Source organism: Ptychodera flava, chromosome 19 (assembly GCF_041260155.1).
Source record: "Ptychodera flava strain L36383 chromosome 19, AS_Pfla_20210202, whole genome shotgun sequence".
Lineage (NCBI taxonomy): Eukaryota > Metazoa > Hemichordata > Enteropneusta > Ptychoderidae > Ptychodera > Ptychodera flava.
In genome coordinates this window covers 13,418,880-13,435,857 of record NC_091946.1, presented here as the reverse complement: position 1 = coordinate 13,435,857, position 16,978 = coordinate 13,418,880, and the positions used below count along the sequence as shown (strand labels likewise).

Genomic DNA, 16,978 nt, shown 5'->3' with positions numbered 1-16,978 from the left:
TACCAGTATATCATGTCTCGTTATTTTCTGTCGCAATTTCAAACTTCAGAGATCCTTTTAGTACACTCCTGTCGTCAATTACCATAATTCAAAGACTCAAGCCATACAGTTTCAGTAAATGCTTGGGTATGGTTACACCTATCAATGTGTCCTATGGACAGGACTGAGTATATCTGTTGATGTTCGTTTTGTACTCAGACACTATTATATGTATTACAGCCCAGACAAGGTACTATGTGGTTGAGAGTAGGGTCTCTCACCTCAAGGGTACATACCGGTAGTCCTTCGTTTGGGCTGTAATGTTTTTATTACATGCCTCTGTTACATAGTTTTCACTTCAAATATTTGGGTTGATTTGCAAATCACACGCTTTATTTCCATGTTAGATGAAAATCCGTTTAAAAATTATTTTCATCATCGAATGGTGCATTGATATGGTAAGTCACTTATGCAGTATATCAATTTTTTGTAAAACGTGTAATTTGATCATTTCAAAATCCTATTGTTGTCAAATTGAATATAATTCCAGCAGACTTGCAGTTAAATGATGACTGTGCAGCCAGCGTATTCATAAACGTGGCCATTGAATACTATGGAACGCGCACGTTCGATATGCGAGGCATGTGATAATATGTATACAGCAAGGTCAAATCTAATTTGGGGTATAGAGATACCAGTATATACTTCATTGTTAGTTGTACCAATCTTCACAGTTCATAAAGAATGCTGGGGTTTTCATACACTGACTGGTCAAGACGACATCGACAAGACGTGCCCGTTTCCAAAACAAATGTGACTTATCCTAAAGAATTCTGTTTCCCTGGAGCACAGGAATGTTGGAAATGGACAGAAACTACCACAATTAGCTGTTAGAAAGTTGGGATATTTATACATTTACTAGAAATTATTTAACATTTTAATACTTTAAATTGCAACAATTATCTGTGATTCAAGATTGTCCGAGACTGGAAGCTGTCATACAAAAGTGCCTTAAATACAATGTACCGTATATATTGTACACGCTAACACTCATAAATCAGAACTAAGGTATCATTTCACTCACACATTCCAAAAATCTGGACACATAAACCACAACTGACAGACCTGTTATGAAGGATGTCGGCCAGTCTTGATCCAGCTGGAAGTCTTCGACAATTGTTGCCATTCAAGTAAGCTTTCCACTATTTCAAGTAAATTTTACAACATCCCAGCTATCTGAACAGCAAACTACAATGATTTATACAGTAATTTTTTTGTGGGTAAACAATTTTATGACGATGTTGATGATAGCTGACAATAATGGCTGCTGGTTTTAACAACGCCTTTCATTGATATTCTCAGTTGAATGTTGAATGAAAAATGCTGACTGCTTTTATCTAGTTTGGCTTGGTTTGCAGATCAGATTGCTATCTTGTTTACTTCCCTGTATGCTAGGCTTGCAACCAGCACAGTAAAAACAAACACACAACCACATTATTATCTTATAAATATCTTTCTTTTACTATAAACGTGCATGAAATTATTTTCAAGTTACGCTAAAACACATTTACACTTTCAAAGTTCACTTGATCTCACAGAACACACTTCAGATAATCCATGGGATGATCAACGAAGTATTAAAATCCATACATTTTGACAAAAGTCCTGGAAAATCACATTTCAAAAGTGCTGGATCACACACTGTATGGTCGGCTTATTTTCCTTTAGCATTCTTCTCCAGTAGATCTTTAGCTTCATTGATCTTGGCAGCAATGTATGGAGAGCCACCTGAGATGTGAAAGCAAAAATGGATCTCTAAGTTTATCTACCGTTGAGTAACATTTCAAGGTCGGTCCTCGTATCAATCTTTCACAAAGGCTAGAGATAGTATCAATAGATTTATCTGATTCAAAGTCCTAGTTAAAGGCACTATTCGCGATCCCTGGGATTGCCTTTGTTCTAGTCTGTAAGAGGATTATAGAGGTGTGATAGCCTTTTGATTTCCATTGAAATTGTAATCTGGTGGGTAAATTTTCTGATGAGACAATCTGGTGCCAACAAAGGCCTTTAAAGCTGGGCAGTCATTTATTACTGCCCTCTAGTGATGAGAATGTTCACATTTTCCAAGGATGACCAGGTTAGTGTCACATTTATGTTGTGTAAGAAAACGGGGAATATTCTTTAGGAATTTTGCACACTTCTTGTTTGCACAGCAATGTCAGTTTTAATCTCCCTCCAAGTTGGGAAGCAGAATATTTCTATGAGGGTAATGGTAGATTATCTGATGATAAAGTTTAATAAGCAATATCTATTTTAATCTCGTTGTAACTACTGCATTGAAATAAATGTAACTCTAAAGTCGTTGATTCAAAGCATTCTTTGTGATTTTCAAGTGTTTGTAGTTCCAAACTACAAGTGATATTCTCTATCCTTGGGCTTTGAGTGTAGGATGGAAATGACCACGCTCCAAGTCCAAACAATACAATTGCTATCTATCTCTCCCTACTGTTGCTAAAATATTGACCAAACTTCATGACAACATAAGTTTGAAGTGAGATAAAATTGTGTTCTGTGAAAGGTAAATGGATACAGCTCAGGTGCTATATTTTAGAATATTTTTATTGAATTCCACCCAGTGACCCAACATGGTAAAAATACAGTATTTCATCCTGGAAACATTACCTCTGTCTGGATGGTTCAACAACATAATCCTCCTGTGTGCTTGTCGAACTTTTGGTTTCGTTGCTGATGGACTGGAAAAACATGAAACAAAATGAAATACTGTTAATGTGTTATGAAAGAAATAACATCGATATTTAGAACTCGAAAGACCACTTGAACATTGTTGATGCCCAGAGAAAAACATAAAATGTGAAACTATTTTTGCAAATATGTCATGAAAATATTTTTTATTGTTCAAGTACAAGTTGATTTAAGCATGTAGTATGTCGAATTCTTACTTTCGAATTTGACAATTTGAAAATAATTCATTACAAGAACTGACAAATTTAGTAAAAACATCTTTTACATATTAATATACTAATGTCATTGTAACTACGGCATCAAAACCATGTTAATCTAAAGTAATAATGATGAACACAGGATTCAGTCTTTGTTAGGCCCCATTTCAGATTGATCGACTATATCCTAAACATTGTTTACAAAATGATGGTTGGCCATCTTCTATGATACACAAGCTCCTACCTGATTCCAAGTATTAAACTGGCTTCCCTGCGTGTCATTTTGATGTCAAATCCACCACGGTAGTATGCACTGAGAGACTGGTTTTAGGAGAGAAACAGAATATCTTAAAGAATTATTACATATACGCATCTACAATTTGAAGGTGTAACAATATGATTTATCCTTATTAACATCTGATATTCTGTTGGGGATTCTGAGTATCAATGTTATACCCACTGGAATGTTTCATACCTTTTTGAAAACCACATCAGAAGCAAGTAAATAAACTGATCTACCTTGCCCTGATTATTCTGTCAGTATTTTACGACTTCTAATTAACAGGAACTGTGAATGCTCAGGACGGATTGCATATCTGTGTTGAAAATTTTAGTAGCACTACAAGATTAGCCAGTAGTAACACATGATTTAATGTGACATTTATCTAAAAACCAACAGACTATACACATAGAGGAATTGCTCATCTGTCATATCAATAACCTGTTCACCCCAATATCCAAGTAGACAGGTTCACACAAGCTGTTGATAACAATGGGTTTAGGCCAAACCATGCATGGTGTTGAAAAGGTTCAATATGAGAGCAGAGATAAACTTCTAAACTAACACTTACTGGTGTAGGTATCTTAGAAGCATTCTGTTGGATCACTTTTCCTGCAGATACTATGGCGCGGCCTACAAAGTTGAAATGATGTCAGTTATTGTACTTGAATCACTCACAAAAGAAATGGGAAGAGAATTCAATATTTTCATACTGGCGAGGCATTTTCACATCCTTGATGCTTCTATTGTGATACTGGGTTTACATCATACTTTCATAGCCACAATGGTTTTTTACTTTAAAGTATGGTTTTTTATTTTAATGTCATACTTTTCTACAAAATGTTCACACTGTATCAAAATTGTTGACGTTCTTGATATTCCTAGCCCTTCATACATCAATTTGAAAAGCATTTATTTGAAGGAAGATTTTTATTACGATACTAAAGACAAGTACTGTATGTACAAAATGTGGTTACCTGCAACAGCCACCGCTACCAACCCAAGACCAGCAAGAATAACACTTCCAGACTGTAATGAACATGGAGATACTCAAGTAAGTTCTCTGTTCAAGTATTCTATATCTATAAACCTTCTTTGGCCATGTACACTTTACTTAACATTTCAGAGTCACTCATATGGCATGAGCAAATCTCTCAGGACATAAAATAAAATAAAATAGAGGTTCAAAAACATATGGGGTCGAGACGCTTCACACCATCACATCAAAACCAGGTTGCCCAAACACAACTTAGTCCCACATACTGCCTCATCCCACTCCACTTTGCCCCAAGTTCCACTTCATACTAAAACCACTTCCTTCCAAGTATACTACAATCATCATACTACCAACTCGTCCTAAAAGCATACATGTAATGTATCATGGTGTTGTTTTTACATGCAACTTAGAGCATTACTGTGTCAGGCATTTTGGATACCATGAACTACTTATTCTTGCAAAAACCATTACTAGTATAAATGGTAGAATTAGAAAATTTGGTGCCTTATGCGGCATTGTGCGATGTCCATTTTATCGAAATATGTACACTTTCAAGAATAGTTGTGGGATGATAGAAAGGTGATGAAACTTCAATGGCTGTGGTTGGTTATTTTCAGCTTTACTTGTTGGCGATAGTTTGGGGCACAGTGGCATTGTTTCTGATGACATGATTTCTGGTGTGAAGAGGTTTGGTACGAGGGTATTTTGACATAAAGTGGTTTTGTTACAAAATTGTACAGAACAAGATGGTATGGTGCCAGCTTGTTTTGGTGCTATCTATATATATATATATATATATATATATATATATATATATATATATATATATATATATATATATATATATATATATATATATATATATATATATATATATATATACACACACACACATGCATACATACATATATATGGTAAAAATTGATAACAAGTAGAAACCAGGACTTTGGCATTACTCAGTTTCACGCTATGTGTGTTTTCTGTAGTCTGATGGTCGTTATATATATGTATATGTGTGTGTGTGTGTGTGTGTGTATATATATATATATATATATATATATATATATATATATATATATATATATATATATATATATATATATATATATATATATATATATATATATGGCCGAGGCTATTGACACATGCGTGTCAATAGACAAGTTTTCTATTGCCACGCGTGTGGCAATAGACAACCTGGCTATTGCCATGCCATGGTTTTAAACGATAATTCTGAGATGTTTTTCTGACCTATAATTGACTCTCTCGATGGTTCACATACTGAATCCATATTTTTTTTGCTGATAATTCGGTAAATCAAACGTAATCTGTTGCTCGTCATCAGAAGTAAAACATGACCGACCGTCAGGTCTAATGAAAACGCCCAACAGACTACATCCGTTGATCTCCGAGTCATCGTCATCGTTTGTCATCAGCGATCTTTGCCTCGCACATGTTTTCAGGGAAAAAGAACGATTCGCAAAGTTTTTGGGACTAGTTTTATTGTCGTTGCCAACCTGGAGCTCGACCATTCACTTCAAGTAGTATGGCTTCTATCGCATGCCTGGCATAACTTGTGTTACATGAAAAATGAGCGCCTAGCGCCTCCAGAGTGAAAGACTAAACTTTTTCTCTAACAAATGTCAACCAGTCGTCCAACCAGTTTCTTACCAAATCAAAAGTTTCGTCCCACAGAAAAAATTCGAAATTAAACATTCACTGGGGCCTCCATTCGAAAGTTCGGACGTCGCGTATGCACTTACTTCGTTGACGTGATGACGTCTCTGACAGGTAGGTCACGTCGTCAAAGGTCATAGACAGACGTTTGCGGCAGGTCAGGTTGGTTTTCTCGCCCCCGAAACATTTTCTCTTGGGTTAAAATGAGTAAATTTTGAGTTGCTTTCCTGACAAGTTCTTTTTAAATGGTATCTTTTGTCCTACTGTCAATCGCAGGGCTTGTATATATATATATATATATATATATATATATATATATATATATATATATATATATATATATATATATATATATATATATATATATTACACTATTACACATATAGTACACACACACGTGTATATGTGGTATGTAATTTCCACATCCACACACACAACCATCACACCAGAATTTCCAGAAATAAATTCAAAGATTCAAGCCTACAGAACTTAGCCTACGCTAAGTCATTAACGAAGACAGGCACGAATACAGAGAGTAGAAGTTGTGACAAAATGAAGAGTGATATGCACAAAGTCTATTTGGACTTAGGAAATAATCCGCCAGTCTTGCGTGATTCCTACCCATTGCATTGGTTGCGTAAGTTGGTATGGCAGTGGGTCACTATTCCGAATGTTCCTCATAATTTTAGAAAATGACATCTACTTCAACACACTTACCATGACTTTTTTAACTTCGAGTATTATTGGTCAGGTGTAACACTGAATTTGTCAACTGAGATCGGAAACACGCATCGCTTTTTTGTCTGAAGTCACCTTCGCAAAACCAAACGCGACTCGGCTTCTACACTCTACGCAACGTGGTCGTAAATGAGTGAGTAAAGTGATGTAAGGTCAAATATGTTTTACGACAATTTGCAACTACACTTTGTTTCAAATACGGTTTTTCTGTTGTGCTCCTTCGATATTTTCACTTTACGTTTTTCAGACTTGAAGTATTTTGAAAACACTTTAACAAAGACAAGAATGCAGCGAGGAAATTACGACTGGGCTGTTCTTCAGTCGTAAAAGGGTACTGTTAAATGGCAACCCGCAGATTAAAACGTGCAGGAACAGAGACCTGATGTAAAATATCCCTCGCTACCTGTTAGATGCGTCGGCAATAAATATTTGGTGTTGACGAGGACAATATTATCGAGCTCTTCTCATTATCAGTAGAGATTTGCCAAGATCCGAAGACACTGACGAGAAACTAACAGATTTGTCCGAGTCGAACGTGACATCAAATGCCAAACTTCTGTCCAACGTTGCATTTCTCCGGAGTAAATATGTATATCACATATGATGTTCATTTACTTCACGGTGAATGGATTTTTAGTCGGACATGCTTTTAGTTGCTTCTTTCTGTAGCTAGATTGAACTGAATATGTTTGGAACCATTGAGTCGTTTTGCACACGTTTCAAGTTCAACGCAGACATGAAACTCTCTTGTACTGGCTGCGAGAGACTTCTCAGACTTTTGAAGTTGAGGGAAGTGAGCTACCGCCCCAGTTCTACCATGGTAAAGCCCAGAGAAGTCCGAGTAAGATTTGCTCCCAGTCCAACGGGACAGATTCATTTGGGCGGACTTAGGACGGCCCTTTATAATTACGTATTTGCCAAATCTCAGGGAGGAAAGTTCCTTCTCAGAATTGAAGATACTGACCAGGTTGGTTATACTTGCTTCAAAATTTTTATAGTGTAATATTGCATGAGCCGGATGAATCTTTCCAATCCAAATAAAGAGTAGCAAATAGCTAGCCTGTTGCAATTATACAATTGCATACGCAATGAATGAACAGTGCACTTGATTTCATTTCACAAATGCAGCGTTTTGTCATGTGTTGTCATAATCACAACAAATTCTGTATCAATAGAGGGATTTTTTTTAATTTCATAGTAGAAGTAGTTAAAGTTTTGTATGTTTGTGTGCATGTTTGTTTCTTCTGGTTACACTATTTAATGTTTTGTTGCAAAATTGATTGTGACGATGAAAAAAGTAAAGTATTATTAAACTTTCTGCACACTAAAAGAAGCAATTCGTGAGTGAGACATTGAACTTGTAGGAAAAAGGTTACTTTTATTGTGCTACGGTATATGCACATTAAATGTCTTGTCATATAACATATTAACATTTCAGAGTCGTTTGGTAATTGGTGCCCTGCAAAATATTGAGAATGTATTACAATGGGCAGGCCTTACACCTGATGAAGGTAAGCAAGAATTTCGTAAGTTGTGCAAGAGTAAGTAAAGATGCACATTGCAGTGATCACAGGAACTGTTTGAGCTGCAGAAGTGTTTTCAAGATAATGCTTGGTACATCTATAAAACTAGCATATTGAATAATTATCTCCAAACAGTGTTGATAATATATCAAACATTCACACACTTTAGGTATGAATTAAATAAATATGATACAAAGTCTAACCATACAATAGTAGAACCATGTACCAATACAGAGCTTAGGATCTGTTAAGCCTTGTGTGAATTAAGAATTATGTACATGTAAGTATTACGAAGTGAATTGCATTAATCACATACAGGACGCCCTAGTAGTGTTTACATGTACTTTCCCATCTGTTTCTCATTGTCAGAAATATCATCCAAATCAGTGATTCAAATGATATGCCCTAAAGTTGCATAGTTATTTGCTGTTTGTGACTTTCAGTGTTTCTCCATATTTACAGGACCAAGTCAGGGTGGAGCCTTTGGTCCTTACATTCAGGTCAGTGTCCATACACAAAAAAACATGTGTAATCATTACAGTTTATAATCTTTTAGCTCCTCATATTTATCCAATTATTCACCATTAAACTGTCATTTTTACTGAACAAGAAAAAAGGAAATTAAGTGTTCTGGCTATTGTATAAAAAATAAGTTGATGAAGGAAAGGAGATGATGATAAATATCGAACTAAATCAGAATTTTTAGGGAACAAATCTGACCAAACCAAAGGTCACAAATGCATCCTCACAAGAAAAACTAGCCCCTTATTTAGATAGGACGATTTCAAAATTCTCTCTTCCTTTACAGTCTGAAAGACTTTCCATATACAAGGAACATGCAGATTATCTCCTAAAGGTAATTTTCCTCAGTTTTCATATCAAATGAGTGCACTTAGTGTGTATTTAGAATACTTTCTTTCATACTACTTTTCCATTGTTTTCTTTTGTTATGCAAAACATTTTATATTCTCCCTGAAATACAATGATCAACAAAAATCTTGGTAGATGTCATTTAGCAATACATTCCGGGAAAATGAATTCAGGTTGATTGTAATTGTTACAAGAGGGAAAGTTCAATGATCACAAAAAAAACAATATTTGGCAAAGGCTACTTAACGTATTAAAGGATAATACCTATAGATCTCATCTGTGAGGTCAAAAGTTAACCTGGGGTCAAAGTTCAGCACAATTATTGCATTGCAATTGAAACTTGCAGACTCTTGCATTGCAACTCTCATAATTAAAAATTTCATAATTTCTGTACAAATATTGCACTTTTATTTTTTGAATTTTAATGAAACATCATAGAAATATGACAATATGTATTGTAAAGTGAACCAAGATGTATGAACAATTTAGAACCACTTTAAATGTTCCCTGCATGTGTAATTATTCAATAATGTCTTTCTTTAACAAACAGAAAGAGGCTGCGTATCACTGCTTCTGTTCTCAGCAAAGATTGAATTTGTTGCGAAAAGAAGCCATGAGGAAGAAAGAGACACCCAAGTATGACAACAGATGTCGTCATCTGACACCACAACAAGTTCAAGATAAACTAGAACAAGGACATAAATTTGTCATTCGTTTCAAGGTATGAATCTCCTTACAGGATTGTATGATAACATCAATATGTTTATTAGAAGCCGTGTGCTTAGACTCCAAGAATTTTAAACTTCTTGTTCATAATCAACATTCTATATGCTGCTATAAAAGACAATCATTTAGTTTAAAAGAAGCTACAGAACAAGTGAAATAACAGCTTTATGGAACCATAATCTGTATCTGTACTTTCTGTTAAAGATGCTTCATCTGGCAAATATTCTCGTCAAAGGAATGATGTTGTATTTGGCATTTTGAAGAGACATAATAGGCATTGTGAATTGAATGTCCGGTACTTGTGAAATGCTCAAAGTTACAAAATATTGAGATGCTCAAAGCATCTCAATGTGAGATGTAATGCCTAAAGTTGGAAATATTGACAGTTGGTGAATTTTATAATTATTGGTATGTATTAGTCCCATAATGCACAGCTAACAAATATTTCAACACTTTTGAAATCTGTCTACTGGAATTTAACAGTTGTGAGCCTAGAGGGGGTTTCATTTGGAAACAAAAACGTGACACTCCTGACAGCACCTGATTTTCACTAATTGTGATAGTAGCTAGAAGATATACATTACATGCACTCACCATCACAAATATGATACATGTAGTAGCTGAAAGATGTATTACATGCACTCACCATCATGAATATTAAAATATCAGTCCTTTCAATTTACAGCTTGAAGACAGCTCTGTGACTTTTACAGATCTTGTGTATGGCCTGTTACAACAGCAACCAGCATTAGTTGAGGGAGATCCGGTAAGATACATGTACTAAATTTGCTTTCAGATTCCCGTCTGTCATCTTTAGTCTGCCAACCTCCCTGCAGAGACACACACACTCCTTTTCTCTCCCTTTCTCCCATGGACACACATACCTACAGTACACACTCGATGTGCATGCATGTACAACTTGAATGTAGAAACCATTCTCAACACAGCACTTTAAAGCAGACTCTTAATCTCTTGAAGCTCATATTTTGATTGTAATCTATTTGATCAGAAACCAGTATAAAATGGGTTTACTTCATCAGGTTATCATAAAAGCAGATGGTTTCCCAGTCTATCACTTTGCCAATGTGGTTGATGATCACTGTATGCAGATATCTCATGTCCTCAGAGGACTGGTGAGTAGTTATCTAGACAAAGCATTCATGTCCACAGTAGTTATCTAGAAAGCATATATGTCCACAATATTTATTTAGAAATCATTGATCTTAACAGTTACAAGTAACACTGCAGAACAATGATTCTATTGACAAGTGTATTGCATCTGTCAAAAATAACACATTTGGCTAAAAATTATGTCCACATGGCTGTGCACTTCCCTGTAGACTACGCTTGAGATTTAAAAAAGCTCCCTTTCTTGTGACATTTCATATCAAGTCTCCCATATCTAATAAGTTTCAGAGTGAAATTTGCTATCTTCCTCAAGAAGTACAAAAGTGTCATTCAAATGAGCATCAAATATACCACAGGCATTACATAGTGTAATTAACTTTCTATTTGCGATCATCATTTGATGAATTTTCAGTAACCCATTCTTTTCTTGTGGTACAAAATGTATCTGTACACTTTTACTCTCCTTTATGTGGTATATGTTTTCATTGACCTCTGTGTTATTTCGTCAGTTTTTCAATCGCTAATGTCTCAGGTAACATTAATAGTCACAATCACTGTTTTTACATGATAGTTGAATACAAATCATGCAGAGTGATATTTACATAAATCTTATGTATATTTCATTATGACCCAGGAATGGCTGACCTCTGTTGGTAAACACATCCAACTCTACAAGGCATTTGATTGGACGATACCACAGTTTGCGCATTTACCACTTCTCATGAACAAGTAAGTAAGATATACTAGAAATTACTTCAATTACCTGCTTGTGAAATTTTATATTTCTTTCCCAACTATTAATGTTCTTGAAATGCTGAGTTTGCGTGTGTTTTCAAGTCCCTTGAATCATAAAGGCCTAGGGTCTATGGTCAAATTTTACTTATATTTTTAAAGATGAAAGATTATAATGTGTTTTATAATGTCCATTCCTTCAACAGAGATGGCACTAAACTTTCTAAACGACAGAATGATATCAGTGTTGACTATTTACAAGTGAGTTGCTGATTCTTTTCAATTTCAGTTTCTTATCCCTTTCACCAACGTGGTGTGCAACACAGATCTCTGCAGACTAAATGTATATAATTGTACTTTTGCAGTTTATTTGTGTACATACGTGTACACTGAACATATTTGACAAGTGTACAGAATCAATATACATGTAGATGTATACGTATATTGTCATATATCAACGATTTTGCCTAGTGAGTCAAGTAAATTGGCTACTCTACAGTCCTGGCAGACTGATCAAGACTTACATACAGATATAATAAAAAATAAATGTAGGACAAGCAAACTAGACTGCAGGACTGGAAAACTTGTGTTAATACTGTTAATACTGAGGACCAGTAAACAATAGATTAATCACCGTTAATGATTTGTTCTTCCTCACTATCATTTCAAGTTGATGTGAAAATTTGAGTTTTCCAAGTGTGTACATCATTAATCCAGTTGGTGGTTTGCTAAATTTCAGAAAGCAGGTCATGTACCAAAGATTATCCTCAACCTGATCACTTTCTGTGGATCTGGTTTTGAAGATAATAGAAAGATAAGAACATTATCTCAGATGATTCAGGAGGTAAGAAGAAACAAGATTATTTCTGTGTCATTATTGCCCTGTCCCTGTGTTGAACTCTACAGCAGCCAGTCTATGAAAGCAATGGAAATTAGAACTGGCATGAAATTTTAAATCATTGACTAGAACTGGGCATGAAGCACAATATTGATTGAAATACCAAACAGCAAAGTTACATGAACTTAACATCAGGTTTACTCACTTCAGCGTTTTACAGTTTTCAGTCCAATTCACTTTGCTTAAAATCTATGGATTGTAATCAAACCATCAGAGACAATATCAAAAGTTCAATGTGAGATAAAACTTTCATGTACTTCCCTAAGTGTTCCCACATCCCCTCTAAAAACTTAATTAGCGTAAGTATTTTGAGCCCACACCCAGGAATCTTTAAAGCTCACCCCAACCTTAAATTAATTTGTCTGTCAGACACTTTTGTTTTCTAGCCCCAGAAGACATTACAATATGTTCAAATTTATTGCTCATATCTTTCTCATCACATTTGTTGTCTTTTTTTCTTAAACAAATGTGTGTCTTTTGGTAAATTTTCTCTATTTCTATAACCAAACTTTACAGAATTCTTTGCAACTTTCTCACTGGTACATTTCTTTCAGTTCGAATTAGATAGAGTTAGTCAGCACTCGGCAGTACTCGATATGGACATGTTGAATTACATCAGTCAACAGGAAATACGAACCAAATGTGAAAACCCAGAGGGAATGAGTAAACTGGCCAATGAAGTGCACTGGCTTGTGAAAGACAAATATCCGGACAGGTATGGCTGCATGACTGCTTTTATATTCAATAGAAAATACTGAGAAAGGTACAGAATGGAAGTGATAAATAGTGTGAAATAGTCTGCAAGATGTATTATCAAATCATCATATGAGAAATAGAATAAAAATCTTTGTCAAAATATATTACAAATTTTACTGTAACATTTGTGTGAAATAAAACTACCAGTATATGAAAAGTTACATTGTTATTGCAATTTACAAATAATATGTAAAGACCACTTACTTGTAACCCTCTCAATGGAGATGTACCGTATTTGGATTGTCCGTACATCATTCATGTTGGATGCCAGTATTGTTCCACAGAGTTATCAACAGAATAGTGATGAAGAGTAGAATTTTTTTGGATGACTCTTTAGTCTGCTTTACCGGCACTAAAAATTTTGGATTTACATTTTGAAATACTGAGGAAGATTTTACTCCCATGTGTGATCACAAAGTAGTAGCAGGGATCAGTACTCGTTGTCTTTCATTCTGAAAGTTGAAATGATATCCCAGTGGCAGGACACTGAAGTGAAATTCAAATTTATGGAACTCAGAGAAGACTAGAGGAAAAAGGTGATATCTTTTCAACTTGTTTTATAGTGTTTCAGAAAATCCACACATCGTTGAAGATCACTATCTACAGAACATCATAAAAGTGAGAAAGGTTAGTGAACTGTATGGCCAACTTATCGCTAAACACTACTCCATCGAAATGTTATAGGATGCGGCTTTGCTTCGATAATGAAAACAGAAATTTGAAATTTGCACTCATGTTTGAGAAGTAAAGCATTTCGTATTTTACAAGTGCGTACATTATAATGATATAAGATGAGATCCCTTTCTTGTAACTGTACCTTTTGCGTTCAACCAATTTTGTCTTTTCAGAGAGATGTGAATTTAAGGCAAGGTGTTCCTTGAAAAAAGTTTTACAGTTTGACTCAAACTTTTCAAAATGCAATCTGTTCAAGAAAAGTGCAAAGTTTTAATGTATTATAGAAACAAATTGCCAATTTGAAACTGGTATTTGTAAATTCAAAATGGCCACTGTACCCTAAGTGGACTTTGTGGATAAAAATTAAATGTTTGATTTTCACAAACAGGAGACAGTAAAAAGTTTATTTAGTCCATGGGTTTCAAAATGAATCCAAATGACCCATTGAATCAAAGTGGCAGACCAGACAGTCCGAATATGTGTGTGGAAGACGCATTCTATCTTCAATGAATGAATATCTTTCTACATTACTGAAATTAGTTTCATTATTTAAACCATTTCATGTTTGTCTATGTTGTTTTTTCCTGTATTTTAGTTTCACATCAACAGACTTAGTGAGCTTGTGTCCGACTCATACAGATATCTATGGGTGTCACCAAATGTCAGGCTTCAAGATTTGCAATCATTCTCACAACATCCAGGTTTGTATACTGTATTCACATCAATTCCTGAAAACCAAGAATGATGGCTAATACCAAGTCGCATATCGGCCAATCATACAGTTTAACCCTTTCACCACGATGGTTTGGCCCAAACCCATTGTTATCAATGGGACCTGTTTACAGGATATTTGGGGTGAACAGGATAACCTTTTTTAACACCAGTGGTTTGTTCAAAGCCAATTGTCTTCAAAGGTGAGGCTGGACCACTAACTATACTGGCAAAAAAGGGACATTAAAGAGTTGCAACTGTAACTCTCCAGAATCCAGTTTAGTGTGAAGTGGTCCCATTGTTTCAAAACAATACCACATAGAGACTCAGCAATAAATGTGGGGACTCTGATCATGAAAAAAATTATATAGATTTCATTTACGCAACGTAGCAGCATTTTGAATAAAATTTGATTAAAGATAACTAATGAATGAGATAAGAAAATAGTAAAGGGAAAGCAACTCGACACATCATTCATATATTGGTTGTTTGTGTTTAATGTATGGTAGTGTGTATTTTGACTGTATTTTCACTGTCTTGTGTGTAAAACCGATTAGGCATGGCGATCAGATTGAAATGAATGAACAAGGACAGGTGAAAAATTGAGTACAATCTTCGTCAACCTCTGCGTACACTTCATTCATTTGCAGAGAAGGTGTTGGATTTTCTTTATCAGAAGCTCCAAGGAATCGATGACGACTGCTGGAATGAAGATCAACTCAAAACAGAGCTGAAAAGTTTGAAGAAACTTAAAAATGACGATTTTCCTCCGTTTCCACAAATAATGAAGATTATGAGATTGTCATTGACTGGACTCAAGGTGATTTATCATTTAGTATCTTTGGACCCTTTAACCACCATGGTTTGGCCCAAATATCTTGTTGTCAACTGTGGTTGTGGACCTGTTTACTAAACAGGGAAAGTGGGGGTGGGGGTGCAGTTGAACAGGGTTAAGGTCCAGAACAAGAGTTGTGGGTATACATAATTTTTTTCATCATCATGTAACTGTTTTTATTGATCTCACGAAATGTAAAGCCGCTATGTGTACATATCACTAGCAGGTATTTATGGCAGTGATTTCCTAAAAAGTAAAAAGATCAATTTCTTTTCAAAGTCATACTTGAATTTTACTTCTTTTTAACCATATTTGTATTTTATGATATTTCCAGGAGGGTCCTGCAATCGTAGAGATCCTTGAAATGTTGATGAAGTCAGAGGTTTTGAAGAGAATAGAGAAAATGCTGGACACAAGCATTAGCCGCTAACAGAACTGAAATCATTGTCTGTAATGGTTTGTTTGCATGGATGACTCTTCGCTAGAGCAGTGATACTTAGATTTGAACATGTTGAAATTCAGTCCTTTTCTGGTGTTCATTGCATTGGTGAAGACATTGGAGTTGAACAGCGCCCCCAACGACCTCTAAAAAAGTCAAGATGGCAACTCAATGATTCAGTATCTCTCATGGTACTTGTGACATCCAGTAGATGTGATTCTTTTTTCACAGTTAAAAAGGAGTTGAGGTGTTTATCAGAGTTCATTAGAGGAATTTCTAACAGAATCATGACAGTCAGTTTTGAGGTTTCATGGTAGTCGTGGTTTCAAGGATGGGTGGAGTTCAAGTTAGTGCAACTCAAAGTTTCAAAGAAGTTATCCTGTCCAAAAGAACTTATGCCAAGTATACTTCAGTACAAGAGTTCAGTGTGATGAAGTAAATTTGTTTGTGATGAAGTAAATTTGTTTAGCTAGGGGACTGAACGGCATAATTTTTGGTGACCGTGACAAAAATGTAGTCAGGACTTTTTTGTACACTGAGTTGCCAATGGATGTGGTCACAGCTGTCATGAATTAAAATTGTACATATTATTGCAGTGCTCTGATAAGTTTATAAGTCATCTAAATCTATAACATGATCCTGGACATGACATATGATTCATGATCATAGTATGGTAAGTTTTCTGCCTCATTAATGACAATGTCATATAGGCACCGTTTCTATGTATTGCTGTAAATTTTTTGGATTATTTGGTAATATAATTTCTTTCTAAAACTCTTGGAAATGTTTGTGTCATTTTTTGTAGTCATTGACAACACTGAAATTGCATCAAATAACATAGGCTGTAAACTACTTAGTAAGGAAACCACCTTTGTTTTGCTCACATAGCAATTCAGTTTAGCCCTGCTAAGACCCATGTAGGCAGTCAACAACACATTTACTGTTACCCCACAATGATAAAAGTAAGATTATGCAAAATTGTGTGAAAGACTTTGTTTATTCAGTTACCTGTCCCATTGTCATTGCATTGGCCTTTTCACATCATGGTTGACAA

At 35.3% G+C, this 16,978-nt stretch overlaps 2 protein-coding genes across 2 annotated transcripts; one reads left to right on the top strand and one right to left on the bottom strand.

Moving 5' to 3' along the window:
- Positions 1 to 1,473: 1,473 nt before the first annotated feature.
- On the bottom strand, positions 1,474 to 6,762 carry LOC139118637 (dnaJ homolog subfamily C member 15-like). The gene is made up of 6 exons (XM_070682055.1): positions 6,611 to 6,762; positions 4,197 to 4,248; positions 3,791 to 3,852; positions 3,184 to 3,260; positions 2,662 to 2,732; positions 1,474 to 1,767 (listed from the first exon to the last, which is right to left on the bottom strand). Exons 1-6 carry the CDS (start codon positions 6,611 to 6,613, stop codon positions 1,694 to 1,696), a joined length of 339 nt encoding a protein of 112 aa, XP_070538156.1. The 5' UTR covers positions 6,614 to 6,762; the 3' UTR covers positions 1,474 to 1,693.
- Positions 6,763 to 6,799: 37 nt separating this feature from the next.
- Positions 6,800 to 16,708, top strand: LOC139118634 (nondiscriminating glutamyl-tRNA synthetase EARS2, mitochondrial-like). The gene is made up of 15 exons (XM_070682053.1): positions 6,800 to 7,598; positions 8,070 to 8,142; positions 8,617 to 8,654; positions 8,963 to 9,010; positions 9,575 to 9,745; positions 10,436 to 10,516; positions 10,791 to 10,883; positions 11,513 to 11,607; positions 11,817 to 11,871; positions 12,350 to 12,454; positions 13,063 to 13,223; positions 13,828 to 13,891; positions 14,535 to 14,640; positions 15,301 to 15,470; positions 15,820 to 16,708. The coding sequence occupies exons 1-15, from the start codon at positions 7,317 to 7,319 to the stop codon at positions 15,913 to 15,915; spliced, it is 1,638 nt and encodes a 545-aa protein (XP_070538154.1). The 5' UTR covers positions 6,800 to 7,316; the 3' UTR covers positions 15,916 to 16,708.
- The last annotated feature ends 270 nt before the right edge of the window (positions 16,709 to 16,978 follow it).

Excerpts from the sequence above, each read along its gene's own strand:
- LOC139118637 (XM_070682055.1), bottom strand. Across the intron at positions 2,733-3,183 it reads AGTTTAATACTTGGAATCAG|TCCATCAGCAACGAAACCAA; the intron begins GTAGGAGCTTGT and ends ATGTTTTTCCAG. Across the intron at positions 1,768-2,661 it reads GTTGAACCATCCAGACAGAG|GTGGCTCTCCATACATTGCT; the intron begins GTAATGTTTCCA and ends TTCACATCTCAG.
- LOC139118634 (XM_070682053.1), top strand. The coding sequence starts at position 7,317 with ATGTTTGGAACCATTGAGTCGTTTTGCACACGTTTCAAGTTCAACGCA. Across the intron at positions 7,599-8,069 it reads GAATTGAAGATACTGACCAG|AGTCGTTTGGTAATTGGTGC; the intron begins GTTGGTTATACT and ends TTAACATTTCAG. Across the intron at positions 9,746-10,435 it reads AATTTGTCATTCGTTTCAAG|CTTGAAGACAGCTCTGTGAC; the intron begins GTATGAATCTCC and ends TTCAATTTACAG.